General features: G+C 55.6%; 2 protein-coding genes across 17 annotated transcripts; both read right to left on the bottom strand.

Moving 5' to 3' along the window:
• Positions 1–34: 34 nt before the first annotated feature.
• Positions 35–7,555, bottom strand: QARS1 (glutaminyl-tRNA synthetase 1). The gene is made up of 24 exons (XM_004283928.4): positions 7,397–7,555; positions 7,104–7,251; positions 6,622–6,731; positions 6,390–6,465; positions 6,115–6,179; positions 5,506–5,559; positions 5,320–5,380; positions 4,910–4,981; positions 3,938–4,023; positions 3,686–3,772; positions 3,147–3,246; positions 2,953–3,031; positions 2,763–2,871; positions 2,533–2,663; positions 2,334–2,426; positions 2,083–2,220; positions 1,912–1,999; positions 1,679–1,822; positions 1,463–1,567; positions 1,181–1,273; positions 939–1,066; positions 779–845; positions 579–704; positions 35–168 (listed from the first exon to the last, which is right to left on the bottom strand). Exons 1-24 carry the CDS (start codon positions 7,511–7,513, stop codon positions 118–120), a joined length of 2,328 nt encoding a protein of 775 aa, XP_004283976.1. The 5' UTR covers positions 7,514–7,555; the 3' UTR covers positions 35–117.
• Positions 7,556–10,785: 3,230 nt separating this feature from the next.
• USP19 (ubiquitin specific peptidase 19) lies at positions 10,786–22,341 on the bottom strand. Of its 16 annotated transcripts, none has more exons than XM_049716132.1 (27): positions 22,171–22,340; positions 20,392–20,654; positions 20,093–20,128; positions 19,793–19,921; positions 19,573–19,706; positions 19,197–19,499; positions 18,858–19,080; positions 18,577–18,733; positions 18,390–18,461; positions 18,159–18,274; positions 17,836–18,050; positions 17,558–17,753; positions 17,346–17,479; positions 17,079–17,237; positions 16,884–16,994; positions 16,287–16,397; positions 16,101–16,202; positions 15,196–15,336; positions 14,982–15,100; positions 14,626–14,763; positions 14,200–14,513; positions 13,984–14,094; positions 13,679–13,895; positions 13,443–13,595; positions 13,181–13,341; positions 12,921–13,099; positions 10,786–11,269 (listed from the first exon to the last, which is right to left on the bottom strand). In XM_049716132.1, exons 2-27 carry the CDS (start codon positions 20,516–20,518, stop codon positions 11,153–11,155), a joined length of 3,975 nt encoding a protein of 1,324 aa, XP_049572089.1. In that variant the 5' UTR covers positions 20,519–20,654; positions 22,171–22,340; the 3' UTR covers positions 10,786–11,152. The 16 variants fall into 16 exon arrangements, with proteins under 16 accessions (XP_049572089.1, XP_049572088.1, XP_049572091.1 ...); XM_049716131.1 differs by having other exon boundaries at positions 17,836–18,056; positions 19,197–19,496; XM_049716134.1 differs by having other exon boundaries at positions 18,864–19,080; positions 19,197–19,496.
• Between the last annotated feature and the right edge of the window lie 82 nt (positions 22,342–22,423).

Raw genomic sequence — 22,423 nt, 5'->3', positions numbered from 1 at the left:
GCTAGGAGACCAGAGAGATAACACAGACCCCAGGGGGATTTAGCTGTTCTTTATTGACATGGAGTCTGGGTACCCGTCGCCTCCAGAAGGTTGAGATAGGTCCACAGGACTTCCAGTTCACACTTTTCCTGGGTCCTCCTTCAGTGTGACGGTCCGGTTGAAGACAAGCTGGAGGGCAGAGGGGGAGGAATGACCACCAAGCCAGAACCAGGCCAGAAGGCCTAAGTGGGTCTCACCAGACACCCCACTCCAACCCTCGCTTCATCCCAGAGGAGCTGAGGGCCAAGAAACTCTAGTTACCAATAACTTTTTGACTTTGGCTAAAGGACTGGATGGCTCTGGGTCTCCATTTTATATGAATTATAACAATCCCTATGCCTGTCCCCTACCTTGAGGAATAAGAAAGGGTTCATACAAAATTTTGTGCACGGACTTAACCTCTGAGCCTGTTTCCTCATCAGTAGAACATGAACCCCACCTCAGGTGGTGAAAATTAAGTAAGGAAATGTCAGCAAAGTGCTTGGCACAGAGAATGGCAGCCACCACCATCATTGTTGCGGAAAGGTAAATTCAAGCACCTGTCCCTGGCGGCTGTCTGGATCCACAGAAAAGTAACCAAGCCGCTCAAACTGGAACTTGTCAAAGGGCTTTGCCAGGGCCACAGAACAGTCCACTAATGCTGCCTCGACCACTTGTAGTGATGCCTGTGGGCAGAGAACTCAGGTGGCCATCCAGCCAGAAAGGCCCACCACCCTCACCCCATACCCCATGAGCCTACCGGGTTCAAATCACTTAAGAATCCACCAGGCACCTCAGCAGGATCCTCAGGGTTCTTGTGCTGAAATCTGCAGCCAGAGTAAAGGTCAGACTCCAGCTGGGCAGCCACAGCAAGCAATGCCCATCTTGTACCTGCCCCAACACCAACTCTGTTCACTCACAGTCGCTCATAGAGGCGAATCTCACACGTCAGAGGCTGTGATACCCAGTGAATAAATGCCTTGGGCTTTTCTCCAGCATCTGCCCGTCTGCAGGTCACCTCAAGGCTTTCCACACAGCCACTGGGGCCCTGGAAGTCAAGGGGCCTGCAATCAGACTTGGACACCACTACCAGGACTGCAAGCTGCACCCAGATCCTCACCCCAGCAGGCACTGTGGTAGGAAGGCTGCAGCTGGCTCTCACCTTGACAACATGCTGCAGCTCGATGACGTAGCCTGTATGCCTCAGGCCCACGGGCTGGCCCCATGCCAGGCGCTTATAGCCTGGCTCTGGCTCCTAGAGGTAGGAAGTGGGGTGGACACAAGAGGCTGCAAGGGTCGGGCAGGTACAAGAGGCTTCTCCCACCCCTACGTCTGGCAAGGATTGGTTTGACTGAAGCAGGGAGTAGATGGACTGATAGAAGAGATGAAGGGCCCTCAGGACTGGGCCCAGGAACAAACAGGACCCTTCACCACCCCCATTCACCTCTTTGAAGTCAGTCCTTTCAATGAAGACAATGGGTCCAAAGGGAATCTGATGGAAGCCCTTGGTCTCATCAGCTGGGAAGCTGGGTACCTGAATGTCCAAGGACTATAGTAGGAGATAAGTGTCTGAGTCACACTAGGCACTGGGATTCCCACACCTAAACCCAGGTGCAACCCCCCCCCCCACACACACACACACACTCTGAAGGAGACTTACCTTGGCAGCAGGAAAATTGGTGATGACCACCTGTAATGGCTCCAGCACAGCCATGGCCCGAGGGGCTGTGTCATTCAGCACATCACGCACACAGGCTTCTAGCAGATGTGGTTCCATTGTGGTCTGTGCCACTGTCACTCCCACCTAGCAGGAAAGGACAGCATCAGTCACAGCCACAACCACATACTACAGTGCTCAGCCCCCACCTGCCCACTCAGCCCACTCGGCTATACCCGAGCACAGAAGTTGTTGATGGCCTCAGGTGGGAAGCCCCTCCGACGTAAGGCTGTGAGCGTGAAGAGCCGTGGGTCGTCCCAATCCCTGTGGGCGAGGTGGTGGTGAGAAAACCTATGGCAGCATATGCTACTAGTACCAACCTTCATTAGCCAAAAAGCCACACCTACCGCACAGCGCCAGCTGCCACAAGCTGGAGAATCTTCCTCTTAGAGACAACAGCATAGTGCAGATTGAGGCGGCCATACTCCCACTGCACAGGACAATAGACATCCAGTGCATTGCACAGCCAGAAGTAGGAAGAGCGTCTGGGGTGGGAGGGCAGAGTCAAGACTGGCCACCTCCAACCAGGGAGAGACCGGCAGGAAGGGCTGCTGGAATCCCACTGGCCCTCCCCTCCCCACGGACCCAGCTCCCTCACCGGGCCTGGAATTCCTTGGTGCAGAGTGAGTGGGTGATATGCTCGATGGAGTCACAGAGGCAGTGTGTGTAGTCATAGGTGGGGTAGATGCACCTGCAGGGCATAGGCAGTGGGCCCCACCATTCGGCCCCACTCTGCCCTACCCATGGCCCACCCACCACTCTACAACTCCGCAACCCCACCCCAAGTTCACACCAACCAAGTGTCCCCTGTGCGGTGGTGCGGTGTATACTTGACTCGATAGGCCACAGGGTCCATCTTGCCATCCTCCATCACCAGCTTCATCCGCAGTGTGGCCTCACCCTCTGCAAACTTGCCCTTGCGCATTGCCTGAGAGGAAGCAAGGGCTCAGGCTGCCACTCAGCACAAGGGCATCTCATTCTCAGTATCTTGGCCCACCTAGACTCAATTGCACCCCCAGAGCCCCACCTCGAAGAGTAGCAAGGACTCCTCTGTGGGACGGTCTCTCCAGGGTGAGGGCAGTGGGTTGTGGCCTTTGAGCTCCTCTCCTCGCTGGTGGCACACATAGGCCTGACCCCTATGAGGAAGGGGTGTGAATGCCCAGCATGGATGTGCCCTGGTCAGTCTGCCTGGCTCCACATCATGGCTCTGGCCTCACCTGCGGATGAGCTCCTCAGCCCACGCATACAGCTGGTCAAAATAGTTGGAGGCATATGTCACCTTGTAAGGTATGTAACCTGGGGTAGAATGAGATGGGTATTAGCAACCAATCAGGGACACCCAATGGCAGGCCATGGCCCAGGGAGAGGCCCACTGATAAGCAGTTCTGCCCAGGCCTTCCCCAACCCATACCCAGCCAGGCCACCATGTCGCAGATGGCAGTGAAGAACTTTGCTTCCTCCTTCTCAGGGTTGGTGTCATCAAAGCGCAGGAAACAGATCCCATTGTTGGCCTAGGAAAGTTGCAGTATCTGTGAGCTCCCACATCATCAGTTCCTACAATCCATCTCATCAAACTGGGACATTCTCAGAGCTCTCCCACATCAGAATTGAAAATATCTTTCACTCACCTTCCTGTATCTAAATGCCCTAATAAACAAGGCATCGCATACTAACGTGGGACACAGCATAGCCTCTTCCTAAGCCCAAGAGGTTGCACTGGGAATTTCCGCAAATGTGAACTCACTGCCTCACCAAGAGTTTTTCCTCAATGAGCCCAATTGAGTGGATTCCTAGGTATCTATCACACATTCCTAGGTATCCCCTCCAAGGCCTCTGTCTGCTCTGGGACACTTTATGGGAGCAGCAGGAAAAGCAGGGATACCTCTCTGGTACCTAGTCATGGGAGCAGCAAGCAGTTATGCTGCTTGCCAAGTCCCCAGACACACTCACCTTGGCATAGCCAAAGTTGAAGTTGATGGCTTTGGCATGTCCAATGTGCAGGATTCCATTGGGTTCTGGTGGGAACCGGGTACGTACCTGAGATAAGAGAAATGGGAGCAGAGAAATCAGGTCAGAGCTCAGACTACACTAAAGGATGACCCTTCCCAGGGAGGCCATGGTGATAGGTAAGGCGGAATAGTATGGAGGCAGCCCCAGGCAAGTGATGATGGCACTAGCTAGCCTGGCAATACTCCCACACACCTGTCCTCCAGTGATCTCCAGGTGCTGCTTCAGTAGATCCATGGTATATGGAGTGGTCACATAGCCCGGGGTCTTGTAGTTCTCACCTGCCAGGGCCAGAACAAGCCTGATGATACCAGGCTGCAGCCCAGGGCTCCCTATCCCAGGGACCTGACTACAAGAATTGCTATTAAGATCCACAAGATCTATTTCTCCACAAGAAAAGAAAACCCTCTTACACTGTTGGTGGGAATGTAAATTGGTGAAGCCATACGGAAAACAGTACGCAGTTTCCTCAAAAAACTAAAAATAGAGTTTCCATATGATCTAGCAATCCCACTAACAGGCATATACTCAGACAAAACTATAATTCAAAAAGATACATGCACCACTACGTTCACAGCAGCACTATTTATAATAGCCAAGACATGGAAACAACCTAAATGTCCACCGTTAGATGAATGGATAAAGAAGATGTGGAACATATATACAATGGAATATTACTTAACCATTAAAAAGAATGAAATAATGCCATCTGCAGCATCATGGATGGACCTAGAGATTATTATACTACGCAAAGTAAGTCAGAAAGACAAATACAATATGATATTACTTATAGGTGGAATCTAAAATACGACATAAATGAACATATCTACGAAACAGACAGACTCACTGACATAAAGAACAGACTTGTGGTTGCCAACGGGGGGAGGAGGGATAAGGGAGGAAAGTACTGGGAGTTTGGGATTAGCAGATGTAAACTATCATATATAGGATGAATAAACAACAAGTTCCTACTGTATAGCACAGGGAACTGTATTCAGTATCCTGTAATAAACCATAATGGAAAAAAATATATATATGTATAACTGAGTCACTTTGCTGTACAGCAGAAATTAAACACAACATTACAAATCAATTATACTTCAATAAAATTAAAAAAAAAAAAAAAAAAGATCCAGCCCTCCACAGAGTTTCAACCTGCCTGCTCACCAGGCTTGTGGAACTTAAGCGCCTCGCCTCGGAGCTGCTCCATCAGAGACAGGGTCTGAACAACAGTCTCACCTGCAGAGAACAGACCAAGGAAAACTTAATTCTCTGGATACAGCTCCCACATCCAGCTCAGGGAGGTGCCTGTCGATACTACCCATATCCTGGAACCAGAGTAGAACCAAGCAGTCCCCTCTTCCCCCAACCCCAGAGACAAGAGATACAGAGCCAGACTTCTCAGGCCTCCTCTGACTAGTTTCTGGGTAAAGGAAACACCAGAAATTCCAGTCTTGCAGCAGAAGACAGAGTGTTGATTAAGCCAACGGCCTGAGGAGTCTGGGCTATAATGACCCATCAGGTGGAAAACCCAGATATCAGGGAGTTGAATGTGACAGGAGCCTCAAGCCTCTCACCATTCTCCACCACATCCTTTGCTGTTCTTCGGTCTGTTTCTTCTGGCCGAGCCTTTGCCACCTGAGAGAAGTTCAAAAGTTGGGTCAACGTCTCGGGATCACTGGGGTCAGATACTCCCTTCTCCAGCCTGAAGTTTCACCCTACCCCATCTCATTCCCAGGACCCAAGACCATGCTCAGTCCCACCTTGGGCTTCTTCTCCAGATCAGTCTCCGTCTTGGGACCCAGGAGGTGGAGGACCTGAGCAGAGACCAGAGTCAGAGCTGGGACAGGAGCCCATGACTGACCCAACCCACCCATCCAGCTAAGGGCTTCTTGGTTCTGTCTACTGGCACCACCTTGAAAAACCTACCTAGCCCATCCCACCTCTGCTCCTCACATGGTTCTGCGGCCTCAAATGCTTTTTCCCTCCTGAGGGTCCTGGGCTCAGGTAACAAAAACAGCCATTTACAGAAAGGAACTGTGGGCCCAGCATCAAGATATGCCATCTACCTCAACCATCACCCTCTTGTGATTCTCTGCCAGCACACTGAGATGAAGGCCACATCACCCTTATTTACAAGATGAGGAAACTGAGGTTCAGAGTAAAGCAACTCACCCCAACTTAGGCAGAACCCAGAGGCCCAAGTCTTTCACTGTCCAACCGGGTGCTGCTCCCTCTACCCCAAGCTCTACTATCCACCATCAGAATAGGAATAGGCTTTCTTCCCCTTCCACCACCATTTATCCCTCAGTGGACTCTAGACACTGTCTCTGGCAGGGTCTTTGCCTGCTTCAGCTCAAGAAGGCACCCACCTGCATGTCTACTTCGTGCTTGATCATTTTGCCATCTGCCCACTTGAGCGCAGCCCGAGCCTCTCCTAGAAATATGGGCAGAGGGAGCTGCAGAAAGGCAAAGCAGGACGTTGCCCACCCTCCTTCCCAAGAAAAGAACCTGGCTGACCTCAAAAACCACAGCCAGACCACTTTTAAGGTGTTCCTATTCCTCTTCCCACCTCCCTCTCACCCATGCAGAAGAGAAGGCATGACTAGAGAGAATAACATAGTCCCCTGCCCCAGGCCCTGCTCACCCATCAGCAGCCCCATATTGAAATGGTAACGCTCTACTAGGAGCTGGGGTCGGTGGCGATTTATGGCAGCCTCCACCTACAGAAAGCCAAACCATGTGGTTCAGGAAAGTGTCCTTCAGAAATGCTCTAGGAACCCACACCCTCACCCTGGGTCTTCCTGGTTGGAAAAGCTGAGCCACTCCTTTTCAGGTTCATTACTAAGGAGGCAACCGATGCCTGGGGAAAGACTCACAGCCTCCTCAATCTGCTCTGGGGTCACCACAACGCCCACGCCGCATTCCTGCTCAAAGACCATGGTGTTGATGGGGTCCAGGGGATGACTCCGCACATACTCAAGGGCAGCTGAAAAAAGAGAGCCAATGAATTTGTGGCATCTCAGCTCCAGGAAGTAGGAAGACAAAGCCCTAATCCGATCCATGAAACCCCAATTAGTTTGGCCTCCTGGATAATTAAGTCTTGCACCTCTAGAGAAGCCCTGAGGTCACAGGAAAGAAGCATGTGCTCTGAGGGAAACTCCCTCAGACCTACAATTCTCTAGTCCGTCTCACCAGAGGTGGCCCTCTCCATCCCTCAGTGCCAGTGCCTGGGTTTAGAGGAGAATGCACAACTAATATTGCAGAGAGACGCTGAGGGACTTCGCAGAATGGGTAGATAGGGACCTTGGCTGAGAAGAAGAGTTGGAGGTGGAAGCGGCAGGACAGGCAGGGGTCTCACCGCTCAGCTGGGTCTCCGTATGGATCTTCCTATTGGCTATGTAGCTCACGAGGAAAGAGAGACGCCGCGGATCCCGGAGTCGGGAGGCCAAGCCATAGAGCAGGGTCCCGGTAGCCTTGTCGATGGTGCAGCCCAGAGTCTGTTGCGCCTGAGGTCAGAGGAGTCAGGAGATAAGCCCCATGCCCAGTAAGAAAAGCCTGAACAAGACAAGGTAGGTTGGTTGGGGTCAGGACCCGGCCTGGCGCTGCGTTGGGGAACAGTCGGCAGCCCGGACCAGGGACTTGGGTTCGCACCTGGGTCGCCGCCTCGCGCAGCTGCGCGCTCAGAGCCGTGTTCTTGAGCGTCTCGCGGGCCTTGTGTTCGCTCAGGCCGAGGCCGGTGAAGAGCGACAGAGGGTCCAGAGCTGCCATTGCTGGGACGCCGGAAACCGAAAGAAAACTTTGGGTCCAATCTGTACATTGGCATTAGCTCACTGGCCAATAGGAGAGCGACGCCGTCAGGGAGAGCCAATGGTGTCCTTCCTTGGCTGGAGGGGGCGGGGCTCTCCAGGGTTGTCAGCGCCATTGAAAGGGCAGAGGGCGGCCTTTCCGGCTTTTCAAGGCGCTTCACTTCCGTCTTCGTGCTCCAGGTCACTAGAAGGGGTAGTGGCGACGGGACTTTAAGGGATGATTTGCCGCGGACCTGGAGGGAAGGTGTTCAGCATCCAGGCAGGAGGCGAACATGGGCGTGGCTCTTTGCTCTTCGACTTTTCTCCTTCAGCCCTGGAAACCTCGGGACTATCCCAATTCTGTTCTTGGGAACAAATGTGAGTCCCTATCGCGTTTCTGACGTCAAAGCTTTGGAGTTGTCACGGAAACATTTGAACAAAATGAAGCCCGGGAAATTCTGTCAAGACTCGAGCACAGAGAATGTCTGAAATGGCCCATCGATGGGCCCCAAAAGTCTGGCACTTTTTGAGAACCCACCTGGACACACACCTGGCCAGGAAGGGCCTCTCTTAAGTTCTGTGATGATTTGGTTTAAACTCTCCTGTCTGGGAATTCCCTGGTTGTCCAGTGGTTAGGACTGTGCGCTCTCACTGCTGAGCGCTTGGGTTCAATCCCTGGTCAGGGAACTAAGATCCCACAAGCCACGTGGTGTGGCCAAAAAAATCTCCTGTCATACTTACCCCCCTTACCAACACATGCATATGTCAGGAAAACCACAAGCAGATTAGACCTTGAAATCCACATGCAGGTGTTTGACAGGATATTTTATTGAAGTTGGGATAGGGTGGGACAGAGGAGGTAGAATAATCATGATGATGTTCTTGGGGGTCTCCCCAGTCTCATTGGACTTCCAGGACCTGCTGAGAATCATTAGGCTGAAACTGAACATACAACCTGTTTTCTTTATGGAACTGGAGCTGCTGGTGGTGACATGATGAGGAGATGCCCAAATTTGGGATGGGAACTCAGGCTCTTAGAGGCCTTGTCTGATACTACCGGACCTTCAAGCACTGGGCAGGATCCTGACTGCAGTCTGTATCCATAGTGTATCCTTGTTTGTTACTATATCCTACTAATGAGTGAGTCCATTTCTGGGCCCCACATGATGACCACATGCCAGGTTCTGCCCAGTGCCACACTCCGCATCAGTATCCAGAGCCAGCCCTGTGTCTTGGCTCCCCATGGCACTTTGGCCCCAGCCTGATGCCCAGCCCAGCCAAGGCCAGGAGCAGGCATTAAGCAGGAGTTGCAGTGCAGTGGTGCCACAGACAGGCACTAAGAAGCAGAACCGTAGCCACGCCAGCCCTGTGTTGAGTCCACAGCTGCAGGTGTCTAGCTCACCACAAAGATGCCTAAGAAGAGCAGGGTACCTGATGCCACCCAAAGACCCATTACAGCACCATGACCACCAACACTAAGTCCTGCAGGTCTAGTGATGGCCCCCTCAGTGGGGTCAGGGCCTGTACCCTCTTTCCTGGTTCCCTCATAGTGCTGACCCTGTGGCTCCATGTCACAGGATGAGGCAGTTGCCCCTACCAAGAATGCCACAAGTAGTGGCAGGCTAGCCAGTCCTCTGGAGCCCTTTGACTTGCACAGAGCAGAACCATCAAGTTGGATGGGTGCATGCCCAGGGGACTGGCTTGCTCGCATAAGCCTCTGGCACTACTTCAAGGAAAATCAAGAAAACAATGAATGAGGAGAAAAGCCAGGGAGCAGCCAGCAAGGCCCAGCTGTGGCATGGGAAGAGGCAGGGTCCAGTAGCCAGACCTACGGACAAGTCCCTGTCGCACAGGCTGATGCACAGAAGCAGCAGTGGCCACAGTGCTGAGGGCCATGGCAGCCTTGTGCAAATGCCCCAGAAGGGTAATGTGGCAGGCTCAGCAGCAGCAGGGCTATGGTCAGAGGGGGACAGAGCCCCTTGAGTAGTGCATTCAGCACATGCAGATCACCAGTGGCCAGACACTTGGGGCTGCACACAGTGAAGGCCCAGCACAATCCTGTTGCAGCCCATGCCTAGCAGCCCCTCCAGCAGTGTGCCAGCACCAACACCCAGCTTGGCAATTCCACCATTACCGCAGGGCCTCATAGCCAGCAGTCCAGGCCCCTCTCCATGGCCAGCAACCCCACGTGGCCCTTGTGCTGTTGTCTCAATAGAAGAAACCAACGCTGGTCACAAGGCTAGCTTTCTCCAGGAGCTCCTTCTGCTCTCCACCACCCCTAACTCCCTAACTCCAGCCAAGGAGTCCTAGCAGGGCCCACATGCTGAGCTTTTTGTAATACTGACCCCTCAGGCTTGGGGGCAGGATGGACCTGCCAGAATCCTGCCCCACCCCTGCCTGCCTTACACTCTTTCTGGCTTACCTGAACACCTGCCTCAGGAGTACCTTTGCTCCCCATCTCCCCCCAGCTGGAGATGCCCAATCCTAACCCCAAACAGTTGAAGAGAATAGGAGGCAGCATTATCCACGAAGAGAGGCACGGAGGCTCTTCACAAGACTTGACCTTGCGGTATGTGTACACAAGGCAAGCCTGCTGGGACAAGCCTGCAAACCCACTGTGGGTAAACAGCCTGGGGCAGCTGCCAGAAGCCAAAGTTTTAGGGAATCAAGGGAAGAAATGGCCTGGCAGGACCCCACACCCTCCCTCCCACAGGAAGCCAGCTAAGATTAGCTCTGGTCCTCTCTGCCTGTCCTTTTGGAGGAGGGTCTCCTTTCCCACAGCAGTTTTTTTCCTGCTCTGTTCTCCCAAGGGATCCAGGTGGTTTTCAAACTACAGCAAAGAAAGACCTGAGAATAGAAAAAGAGAAAAGAGACTTCTCTCCACCCCCAAGTACTTCCTGTTCCCCAACAAGTCCTTCCTGACCTACTGTCTGGTTGTCAGCCCCAGGCTGCTCCAATGCCTGCACCTTTTACCCCATGCTGTCAGCTTCTGGAGCTTCATGGGGTACACTCCACTCCTAGGGTGTGAGGTACCAGCAATGTTACCAACCATAGGTGCCTCCACGTGGGACCCAGAACCAGTGGGATCAAAGGGCAGGGGGGGCTTCATTCACACACACACACACACACACACACACACACACACACACACACACACACACACACACACACACACACACACACACACACACACACACACACACACACACACGTTGGGAAGGTAGTCACAGCACCTGATGTATTACAGTGACTAAGTCTGCTTATTTGTCATTTATTTTTAAAATATATTTAAACAGCAGCAATCACTTCCAAAATGCAAAAAAAAAATTACAATTTTTAGAATAAAATTATAATGTTTATAATGCGAGTCAGAAAGAATTGAAGGTACAACTGAGAATCAAATCACACAGCACTGGGCATGGCTAGAGAAGCCAAGGCCCACTGGCTGGGGGGGTCAAGTTGACAAGAGGTCCCAACGAGTGAGGTTTCCACCCTCAAATCATACCCCCCCCAACTCCCCATTGACGAAGCCAGTGTCCTCTAGGTTAGAGAAGAAGCGTCAAAGAGCTGGCCCTCTGTGGGGGATCCCCCAAACCCAGTCCCCCCACCAGCCAGGGACCTGCTAATCGACCTCCTCCATGTTGCTGTAGGTGGGGGCTGGGCGGTCCACAGGGGGGGCGAAGCGTTCAGGGGCTGTCCGCGTGGGGGCCACGTCAGGGGCCTGGCCAGGGCCTAGTCCCTGCAACAGAATATGAGGACAGGGGTTGGGGGCTGCCCCGTATGCCGCCTGGCATCCCGGGGGTGCTGGCTTGGAGCCCTGGCACCCAAGGGAGGGCCCCAAGGCAGGCGCAGACAGCAGCGGCATTGAGACAGAGAGACGAGATCAGCCTGAATAGTCTCACTTTATTAACACTTTAAATACAGGAAGCTGCTTGGGCAGGGCTAAGCCCCAGGCCAAGGGTAGGAGCAGCAGGACAAACGGACAGACAGCTGGACGGGATACCCACCCTAAGATGCTCTGCCCCTGCAGGAGCCACAGTCCCCACCCTCTCCCCTCAGATGCACACACTGAGGCCCAAGCCCAGAGTTGGTCCCCACCACAGCGGCAGGCATGGCCTGGTGGGCAGGTAGGTAGGCCAGCTCACAGCAGCTGCCTGCAGGCGAGCTCATCTCCAGGGACTCTGGGATACCAGAGGATAGAACACGTTGAGCACGAGGGCCATCAAAGCTGCCACGGTGCCCAGAACAAAGTATCGGAGACAGCCCTCGTCTGGTGTGGTAGGGCCACGTGGCGGGGGGCCCACCCAGTCCTGGGGCCCCCAGGAACCCAGGGGCGCAGGCCCCTCAGGTACCGGCTCCTCCTCGGCCTCCAGCTCCTGCCAAATCCGGGAAGCCTACGGCGTGCGGAAACGGCCATCAGCACCCAGGGCGGGGGTGAGGGGGTAGGGGGACCCAGTGTCCCCAAGACCCCTGGCCATGACAGTCCCGCCCAACGTAACCGGTGCTAACCCCGTACATCCCAGGTCAAGTGGCAGAGTGGTGGACAGGCAGGAGCCAAGTGGGCCATTCGCAGGGTTGTCTAGATGGAGAGCACCACAGTGGGAGAATCTTGATGGCATTTTGGCCTCAAGAAGCTCCCCTATCGACATGCAACTTCCCCACAGGGGGTGGGGGTGAGGGTTAGCTGGTCAGTTTTTTAGCCCAGGCTTCCCACAGAGGAGACTGGCTCATGGAGGACAGAGCTGCCAACCCCAGAGTCATCTCCTGGCTCCCGCCCACCTACATCCAGATCCTGATCACTGTATGAGTCTGAGCGTAGCGGGCTCAAGGGAGGAGAGGACAGCAAGGAGACAAGTCCAGAAAAGAGTTTCGGATGTGCCCACCAACCAGGCCTATGGCATCCCATGTCAGTAAGAGAGACAGAAGATCCTGAAGGCACAGTGGGGACAAAAGCTCACCTCAGAGAGGGTGATGGCCACGTTGGCTATGGCCTGCTGGATAGGCCCTGTCCTGAGTGCACATCAGAACACAGGGACGATCACAAGTGAGGGTCTGTGGGCTAGCATGTGGGGAGTGTGCAGAGGGAAAGTTGGGAGGTGTCAGGTACAGTCTGTTCACACCACTATACCCAGTGAAATTTGGAGCAGCTACTTGGCCCGTAGCCTATGCACACACCAATGGCAGCGCGTTGCTGTGTGTGTACCTCTGTAAGTGTCCCTGCAGCCTGGGAATCGCTCTGGCTAAGGCTTTGATGTAAGGGAACCCTGTCTGTGACTCTTAAAAATCCGAAGGTTCCAGGGGCCTAGGACTGTAGAAGAGGAAGCTGTGCCCTACCCCCACCCATCTGTGAGTTGGGCCCCACTAGCCTGAGCAGCCTCCCCGTGCCTCACCTGGCTGGCAGCAGACTCAGCTGCAGGGCCTAGGTCTGGGTGGTGTTCAGAGTGACCTGCCCGGGGGGGCCTCTCCACAGGAGAGTTCCGCCGGCGGTAGAAGAGTACATAGGCATAACGCGTCACGACCTGGCTCTCGTCTACCGTTGTCACCGTGCTGTCATCAAACAAGCGCCAGCCTATGGCAAGGTGGGAAGAGTGTGAACATACCCTGCACCAACACCCCTACCATCTATCCTGCTGGCTGTGTGTGCCCTCACCCACGTCGCTGCGCTGGCTGCTGCGATCATTGGGCAGGCGTGCACAGGCAGTGTAGTGGCCACCGATCATGCCTCCATAGTGGTTGATGACAGCGTACAGGTCATAGCTGGGCAGCTGCTCCTCTTTCTGACCGATACAGAACTTGCTCAGGTCCAGGTTCCTGTGGTACCAGCCAGAGAGAGGTGAGACAGTCAACAGGTGCCCTGGATGCCGACCTTGGCCCCCATGCCCTGACTACAGTCACGAGAGCCCACTGCTCACCGAACAGGGAACTCCACCAAGTCATTGATCTTGTCACGCCAGATGAAACTGCGAAAGGAGAAGCGCTTGAGCTGCACGATGAGCACATTCGGCAGGCGCCACAACAACAGCTGCTTGGAGGCCTCGCGGTGTTGTTTGCACTGCGGGCAGTACCTGACAGGGGACAGAGGCGGAGTCAAGACCGACAGACCTCCACTCCACTCTTCCCCACTACCTGCCTGCTGCCCTGTCCTCACCAAGCCTCCTCAGGTGCCAGCACCTCAGGCCGCGTAAAGAGGTTCAGACACTGGTCCAGAGTGAAGTGGCCAGCACGGGCAGCCTCACCAGCAGAGCCTGGATCCTCAGCACATTCCAGCTCCTTGGAGGCTACCAACACAAACTCCTGCAGGCGCTCATTGTTCCGCCAGACTAGAGCCAGGCTGCAGTCATCACCCAGCTCTAGTGGGGTGTCTCCTGGAAACGGGCAGGGAAGGGAATCATGCAGCTGTGGAGAGCAGCCAGCCCAACCCACGCCAGGGGTCCCTCCCACGGCCTCAGACACCTTTGTCCTCTAGCCGCTGCTCTCGGTTGGATGCATCAATTCTATAGATAAAGAACTGGGGTGTGTGGGAATTCATGGCTTCACTTGGGTGTTGGTATCCGGGCACAGCAGCTGTGAAAGAACATGATAATCAGAGCTTTCCTGTCTACCAGAGCCTAAACAAGCTTCCTCCAACCTCCCCTACCCCAGCTCCAGAGCCTTTCACCAGACTTTTACCTTCAGGCCGGGACACCCTCTCACCAGCAGGCAAGGAGCCAACTTCAATGGGCCCACTGGCCAGCATCTCAGAAGAAACTCCACTGGTGCTGGGCACAGGGCCCCGATCAGGGGATGCCCAGGCCCGGGGGACCCCTGTGTCCCCCTCAGCCACAGGGGTCACCATCTGGAGCTCTGGTGGCTGAACAGGGTCCCTGTCATTGTCCCCAGCCTCCAGGGAGCTAGTGGACAGCAGTGTGTTGCAGCCAGGGCCCTGGGACTCCAAGGCCATGCGGCCAGGCTGGAAGGGTGGCTGGAACACACTCACAGAGTACCTGGTAACAGGCAGCAAAAGCAAGTAAGAATCCAGACCAACGTGTCCGGCACCTCTGCACTCCACCCCCACGCCCCACCTACCCCACCTTAATCCAACCACTGGGCACTTACCGGGCATATCCCTCTAGCAGCTGAGCAAGACGGGCATAAGTGAGGCGTGAGGCAGGTACACTGACCAGGAAGGGGTAGCCAATGTTCTCAGGGCGGCAGAGGCCCTTATGGTCAGGCCAATGGGTTTTCTGACAGAGCCTGGAGAGAAGGAGGAGGTAAGACTAGGGCCTTAGCCACACCTCTACTCTAGGGCTAGACCAAGGAACTGGGTATGCCAGCCCTGCCTCCCCCAGGGTCTGGTAGAGTGGGGTGGCAGGTAGAGGGCTTAAAATATATGTGCCTTTATGTGGAGAAGAGGTAGGGCAGCAAGTGGAAGGTGGAGAGGAGGGACGGGGGGAGACCACGGGAGTCCTCACTGGTTGCAGTAGCCCACGCGGTAGCAACGGGTACAGCGCTTCAGCTTCTCATCCTCTGACTGCTGCTTCCGCTGGCAGGCTGCACACTTGGAGATGGGGACGCTGGGCACCTGGGGGCGCTAGGGTGGGTCGTTTGCCTCAGTGAGGCCAGGGCAGGCAGGAACGCCCCCCTCCCCCATCAGGGCCCTGTGCCATCAGGTTGGCCCCCACTCACCTGCTGCACCTCTAGTACCACCACCCGCTCCTTAGCCAACTCTGGGGATAGGAGCTCGAAGCAGAGGAGTGTGTCGGAAGGTGACACAGTGTCCAGTGAGTGGGAGGGCAAAAACACACGGTGGAAGCGATTCTTAATCACCTGAGGACAGAGAACACACAGATCCTATGTGAGGACAAGCCCTTTCCCTGGCCCTGCCACAAAGCACAAGATGAAGATATGACCTTGATCTTGGGTCAAATGGGGGCAGGGTTGGGGATTGTGGCCCAAAAGAAGTATATGCCTCTGCTGGCCCCAGCCTCAGTGCCCAATGGAATAAAGAGCCTGGTGCCTCACAGAGCATGAAAAGACCAAGACTGGGGCAGGTATCAACCATACCAGCTCTCCACACCAAGGGCCTCTACCCGGCTGTCAACCAGTGGGCCCTGTTGAGACTGCACCATGGTTACTATGAAGGGGCCGCATTCAAGGAGGCATCTCCCTACCTCTACCCCCGAGGTAAAGGACACTACCAGGCAGCAGGCTAGGAACCTTTGGGGAAAACCGGCACACAGATCTGGGAAAACAGGAGGGAGAAGCAGAATGGATGGAGAACGTCTATAGCTGGTGGATGGCTAGTCCTGCAGCTCAAGCTCCTTGTCTGAAGAAGGAAGAGCAGCTGGGGGCCAACAACAAAAGGGGGAATAAATCCAGATGATGGCTGGGAACTGAGAACACCTCAGTTACATAGCCCAAATGCCTGGTTTCAACCATGTCTCAACCAATAGCACCCCACCTGTCTTTGTGCAGTCACATGCACGTTTGTGTGTACACATACAGATGCTAATGATCGTACACACGTATCTGCGCGCTGCAAACACAGACACGTGTCCACGCGCGTAAGAGCCTTGGAAAGACAGACACACCTCAGCCAGACGCAGGTTCTCAGGCTTCACGTGGACACTCTGAGACAGGGAGTCCAACACTTCACTTGCACTGGAGTTCTCCTTGCTGATGCTCACCAGAAACTGTGGTGACAAGAGTACAGAGTCCATGGTGGGAGGTAGGCCAGGGTCTCTGCGAAAGCCCAGCAATACGGGCTTACTTCTCACCTTGACGGGCTTGCTGTGGGGCTCCCGGGCAAAATAGAAGATGGGGAGAACCTTTTGCTTCTGTGGCAAGGGCACCGGCAGGTACAGGAATGGGTCAAAAGTGATGGAGACCTGCAAATGTACAGTTTCCACTGGGTGGCCACAGAGGGAGTGGGGGGCAGGATGCTTGTGCCCTGAGAGCCCAATCCACGCCCTTGGATGGCTCTGAGGGTCTCACAGCCAACCAGCAAATTCTCAGGCTTGACAACACTAGATGGACGAGGAGAACCATTAGGAGAGAACAATCCCTGTTTCTGGTAGTTGAGGCCTTCCTCAGCCAAGCCGCTTTAACCATCTGCCTCTCATTTGCACACCTTGTGCCTTTCCAATCTTACCCATCCCCACCCCACCTTACATCACCCAAACATCACTTTTACCTCAGTCAGGAAGCCTACCAAGCCTGACCTCTGCAGCCCACACAGGGCCTAAGGCCTCCCCCTCACCTTCTTTGCCCAAATCTTGCCCTGCAACACCTAAAGATGCACATGCCTCTGACCCCATTCTGACCAGGCTAGCTAGGACAAGCCGGGGGTGTCTTTCTAGGAGAATCCGTCACACCTTTGCGCACACGGGGCACACCAGCTTCGACTTGTACTGTCCCTGAAATAGGTCCACGATGAAAGAGTCATTCCTCATCTTGTGCCGCTGCCAGGCTTCCTCAGCTACCACCTGAGGAGCAGAGTGGTGAGAACCAAGGAGACCTGGGGACGGGGACGTGCATGAGACATGCCCACCTCCGCCCCCAACTCTGACCTCATCAGGTCGCCCATCTGAGTCCACGGTCTCCGTGTAGGGCTTATTCTGAATACGGTTCAAGTCCTCGTGCAGCCCATCCAGCAGGAAAGCCATGAACTCCTGGGCATCGTGCTGTGCATAGCCTGTGAACTGGCTGGCCTTGCTCGCCACAATGGCCTGGAAGCAGCGGCAAGATGTGAGCATGGAGCCCCAGCACCTACAATGCACCCAGCTGGCTAGCCCTTCCCACCCTCTCCAGCCAAGGTAGGAGTGGCCACAGATCACCTTCAACTTGGAGGGCTGGAAGGCATGGTGGGTTCCCTTCCACAGCGCCCGGAGCAGCACAGCAAAGCCGATGGCCAGACGCCCACCAGTCCCCAGTGGGTTGTTGTAGTTGATCTCGGCCTCAAAGGAGCGGTCTAGGGACAGCAACCAAGGAGAGGTGTGAGCAGGGGAAGATATCCCCCATCCCCGGGGCTCTAAGCCCCCGTTCTCACCGTGGAAGAAGTCCCGCAGCTCCCGAGTATTGGACAGAGACTGGATGACGCTGTTCATGAAACAGGTGTTGCCTAGATTGACAAGGCCAGTGAAGCCCGGCAGACACACCTTCTTCTCTTCCTCCTCCTCTTCCTCCACGCTGTCTCCACTCACCGGGCTGTGGGGCATTGGAGGCACCATACATGTGGGCTTGGGCTGTGGGAGCAAGAGGGGCATGAGAGAGTAGCCCTGGGCTCTCCAGCCTTCATCCTTGGCCCTCCCCACCAAGGATTCTCACCGATGCCAGGTGTGGCTCTGGCTTTGGGGCTACATGCTCCATGGGGGTGCGGGCTGCCACACCATCTAGGCCTGTGTCCTCAGATCGAGCCTTGGGTTTCTCCTTCTCCACAGCCCGGGCTTCCTCCTGGCCTGTCAGGGGGTGGGGGGTACCTCCCGGTGGGGTTGAATCCAGAGGGGTTGGACCTGTCGGCACGGCTACCTTTGCACCACCCACTGCACCTTAAAAAGGGGGAATGGTGGGGCTGGTGGTTAGCAGCATGTGGCACGGGGTGGGGGTCTGGGTCATGAGGACTGGGCAATGAAGGGAGCTCGTGTGCAGACCTCGTGCAGCTGGGGCCTCCAGACCCCCCCAGCGCTGACTCTGCCGCTTGCGGAGGCAGATGTCGATGCGAGAGGCCGTGAAGCAGAAGGTGCACTGCTCTGGCTCGATCAGGTTCCTGCAGGAAGAGGCTAAACTCAGAAAATTAGGTGGAGGGGATGCAGGGCTAGATGGGTCAGGGGGATGGAGCCCAGGGTGGGACTTGCACAGTGGCGGGGCCGGGCACCACCCACCTGAGCTTCACCTGCCAACGGAAGATGGTGTGGGGCCCACAGCCCGGGTGCGGTCTCAGGAAGTTTCCGTCCCTGTAGAGGCAGAGCAGGGGCAGAGAGCAGAAGAGGCAGGAGAAAGAACATGAGACGCACTGTCCTGCCTGAAGCACACTGTCTGCCCTATGTGTCTGCCCGCCCACCCACCCACCTGGTCTGGAAGATAAGCGTGAAGTCCTGCTCGCGGAAAAGCACTCGAGATGTGTCCCTGCAGATTTCCTTCACGTACACGTGCACCACCACTGAGTCCGGCCCCTTCTCATACGAGTCATTCTTGACAAATGCCAGGTTCACCATGGACTTGGGCTCTATGTTGAGACCACATCTCAGCACCACCCAGGACAGGTTCCAGCCTGTTCCTACTCTACTTCCTAGCCACCCACCAACCTTGCAACCCAAACTAGAGCTCTGCCTGCCCACCCCCAGCCCCACCTTTACCATCCACCAAGGCTGCAGCATCTGCTGCCACTGCCATCTCCTCTTTGGAACGATCATCTTTCTCAGAGTCTCTGCTCCGGGCCATGACTGGGGACACTGGGTCATTCCTGGGGGCTACTGCCTTCTTTCCTGTCAAAAGTGCTAGATTCTCCTCTGAGCCCAGGAGGCAGGTCTGGGGGTTCAGTGGTGGTACACGGAGCTGTTCCTCAGCCTCAGCCTGTTCATGGCGAGATTGTGGGCAGGATCAGCCCTGGGTCTGGCAGGCGGCCCCCCACTGCAGTCCACACCCTTCCCCCTCACCTCCCAACTCCCAAGCAGGCACTCCACTCTCACCTGGGTGGCCGGCTCAGCCAGGAATTGGGGGGCATCACCCCGGGGTCCAGGGCCATCTCTGGACCCTTCCCCCTCCGGCCCTCTGTGGAGATGCACAGCCCTCTTGGCACTGGGCCCTGCTTGGGCCCCAGGGCCAGCCCCTGCGCCTACCTCACCACGGCCCTGGGCCCGCTTCTGGTTCCGGGCCTCCTGCTTAGCCCGGCGGGGCTCAGGGCCTGGCTCCAGGGCAACAGGAGACGGCTCCTGCCCATTCTCCTGGCACCGCAGCCCTGGCACCAACTCCTGGGTCCCAAGAGGTTTCTTCTGCCAAAGATACAGCAGTCAGGCCCTGTTAACTACACTGAGTATCCCTACCCTACTCTGCTCTGAAACTTACCAGGAGAGAGGGCCACGTGAGCAGAGGCACCTTCTTGGGCAGTGACAGCTGCAGGAGGCCACCTTTGCGAGCCTGCACTTTGGTGCAAGAACTTTCTATCTCAGCATAGAAAACACCACCCCACTGCCGACCACCTGGCAACAGAGTGGGAGGAGTGAGCTGAGGTAGGGGATATCAAAGGATTCAAGTATACTGCTGGGCTCAAAGCAGATGGACATACCTGGAAGCCGCACCACACAGTCTGTGTCTGTGAAGGCAGCATCTACCTCCTCCAGCCGCAGGGGACCGGCTCCCACACGCAGCTTGACAAACACCTCATCAGCACTCTGCCTCCAATCAAGCAACAACTCTACAGAGGGAGTGTCAAAAAGATTGTGAAAGTCTCCATGAAATTTTGATGGGAGTAAGCAGGTACCAGACACCCAGCCCTAATGCAACTGCTCTAGATAAGGACTATATCCCCAGTGCCCCCTCCTCTCCCCTAGCACTCTATCATCCAAAAGGCTTATTCATTACTCACCGTCTTTGGTCGGCTCCTCCCGAGTGAATGCTGACCCTGACAACAAAGGAAAGAACAGGGAAAGGATGATGGACAGGCAGTCTCCAAGACTATAACATCCCACCAAACACCATCTTTAGGACTTCAGCCAAGTACCCCAACTTCAAAACTGAGGCTCTACCCAGCCTGCCATTGGTCCTTCTCTCAGCATCAGACCAGGATGGAAGGAACAGCAAAAAAGTCATCTCCCAATCCCCAATCTGTATGCTCAACAGGAAGGGAGGAGGGGAAGGCCACAAGCACTCTGGGAATGCCACTACCACCTCTCCTAGGATCTCCATCCTTGTTCTCCTGGTTTGCTGGATCCTTCTGCTTCTTCTTACTGGTGGCCTCCTCCAGTCCTGGGGGCCCTCTCCTTGGGCCTGTGGTGCTGGCCCCGCCAGACATCTTGAGCCGCTTGGGTGACAGCCAGAGTGCCCCGGGGTCGGCAACGGTGTCTGGGTCAGGGCTACGGCGCTTTCTTCCTGGCCCAGCTATCTTGGCAACTCTTTGTGGACAAATTCTCCAGCAAGGAACTGACAGCCTAACGAGAAGGGGACAAGTGATCACTACCAAGGCCCAAAATTTGCTCCTTGGTTACACCCAGGGCTCAGCAACCTGGGACACTTCTAAGCCTATGGAGAAATATCTCTCTACTACCTGATGTAGCCCTAGATACTCTCAGACTATTCCTAAGGCGGAATAAATAATGCAAGTAGAAGCAACCACTTCTGGCTGAGCCTCCTAGATGCCTGCCATACAGACCCACAAAGAGAGAAGCCTCACTGAGGAGGTGTCAGGTCAAGGCAGCCATGGCCTGGGACCAGGCTCCTCCAATCTGGAGAGGAGCCATAGCTCCAGCCCACAGGGCTGGCACACTGAGCAGGGTGCTCACTTTTCCTTCACTCTCACTGGCTGCTTAGTCACCACCCGAGAAGTAGGAGGAAGGCAAGAAAGGAGGAGACAGACAATTAAACAGCAGGAGGACCAGGCTCTGTGGCTGAAAACAGGCCCAGCCCAGGTGCCACCACTGCCCAGGCATCATCTTGAGGTTAAGGAGCCCCACCTGCCACCTGCCACCTGCCAGTTCCCACCCTCCTCTGAACCTGCTTCTGTGCACTGCTTGGTTTTTGTTTTTGTTTTCTTACATCTGGAGAGATTCCCCTCTCCAGCTGCTCTCCTATGCAAAGAGGGGCCTGCAAAAGCTAAGGTGAAAAGGGTATTCAGATGTCACATTTCCCTTTCAGCAGCATCTCTGCCTCAGGGTGGGCATGCAGTCTGAGACTGAAACAGGCATTATCTCCTTCCTTCCCATGTCCACCACCTCATCAGCTCTTAGCCAGTTTCCCACAGACCCACCAGTGGATTCTGGGCTGTTTCTCCATCCAAAATAAAGGTCTCAAAATTGAGATAAGGGTGGGGATGAACGAACCATGGATCCAGGATCCCTGGCAGGCTCAAGCATGGCCTGAGACAGTAGTAGGACAGATAGTGACTAGTCTGTGTTCCCCAGAGTGTGAGTGTGTGGGAGTGGGGAGCGGAGGTTTGGCGGGGGACGGGGGGATTCTTCTACGGGTCAGATGTGGGACTGGTGGGCTAGATCTTCAGTGACGACAGGGCCAGAATCGAGGGGTGGACATCTGCTACCTCTTTGCTCCCAGGCCCCAGCTGAAGGTCGCGTCCCTACCCTCTCCTCCTGGGACGTTGAGGAAGGAACGGGGCTGCCTAGAGCCCCAAGGTGGCCTAATACGGCCGCGCGGGGTTACTGACCACAGACCAGCGCCCCGGCCGGGCTGCGACCCAGCTCCAGCCTCCGAACCCTGGGCCCGCCACCACCTCCTCCAGGAAGCCGCCCTCGCTCGCCGCCAGCCCTCTTCGAGACGGCAGGCCGGCCACAGGCTTTAGTGTAACGGCCCCGCCTGCATCAGTGGGCCCGGCACGCCGCAGGGCTCGAGGGGCGGAGACTGATACGGCCCGTGACCTTGAACAGGTCGCCCTAGGCCCGCGTCTCGGCCTCCCTGCTCCGGCGAGACAGGCGAGCAGCGGCCAGCCCCACTCACCGAGCTAGGCCGCTGCAGCCAGCCCTCTTCGGGCCCTGGCAACCCGCTCTCGATTCCGGTTCCGGCGTCAGGTCGGTTCCGGTTCCGGCGCGCCCCTCCCCCGTCCCGGCGCCGCCGCCACCACGGCCTCAGCTGCTTGTTTTGTTTCCACTTCCAGTTACGGCCGCGGGTGCCTGAACGCAGAGCTGGTGACGCACTTCCGGCGGGAGCAGCTCCGGGGCGGGCCGAACGGAGGAGGCGGGGCTCCGGTGCC

Source organism: Orcinus orca, chromosome 10 (assembly GCF_937001465.1).
Source record: "Orcinus orca chromosome 10, mOrcOrc1.1, whole genome shotgun sequence".
NCBI lineage: Eukaryota > Metazoa > Chordata > Mammalia > Artiodactyla > Delphinidae > Orcinus > Orcinus orca.
The sequence above is the reverse complement of the archived record's forward strand: the minus strand, read 5'-3'. Positions and strand labels throughout refer to the sequence as shown.

Excerpts from the sequence above, each read along its gene's own strand:
- USP19 (XM_033413181.2), bottom strand. The coding sequence starts at position 20,518 with ATGTCTGGCGGGGCCAGCACCACAGGCCCAAGGAGAGGGCCCCCAGGA. Across the intron at positions 18,462-18,576 it reads ACGCTTATCTTCCAGACCAG|GGACGGAAACTTCCTGAGAC; the intron begins GTGGGTGGGTGG and ends CTGCCTCTACAG. Across the intron at positions 17,480-17,557 it reads GCTGCGGGACTTCTTCCACG|ACCGCTCCTTTGAGGCCGAG; the intron begins GTGAGAACGGGG and ends TGCTGTCCCTAG.
- QARS1 (XM_004283928.4), bottom strand. The coding sequence starts at position 7,513 with ATGGCAGCTCTGGACCCTCTGTCGCTCTTCACCGGCCTCGGCCTGAGC. Across the intron at positions 6,180-6,389 it reads CAATATGGGGCTGCTGATGG|GAGAGGCTCGGGCTGCGCTC; the intron begins GTGAGCAGGGCC and ends CCATATTTCTAG. Across the intron at positions 4,982-5,319 it reads AAAGGATGTGGTGGAGAATG|GTGAGACTGTTGTTCAGACC; the intron begins GTGAGAGGCTTG and ends TGTTCTCTGCAG.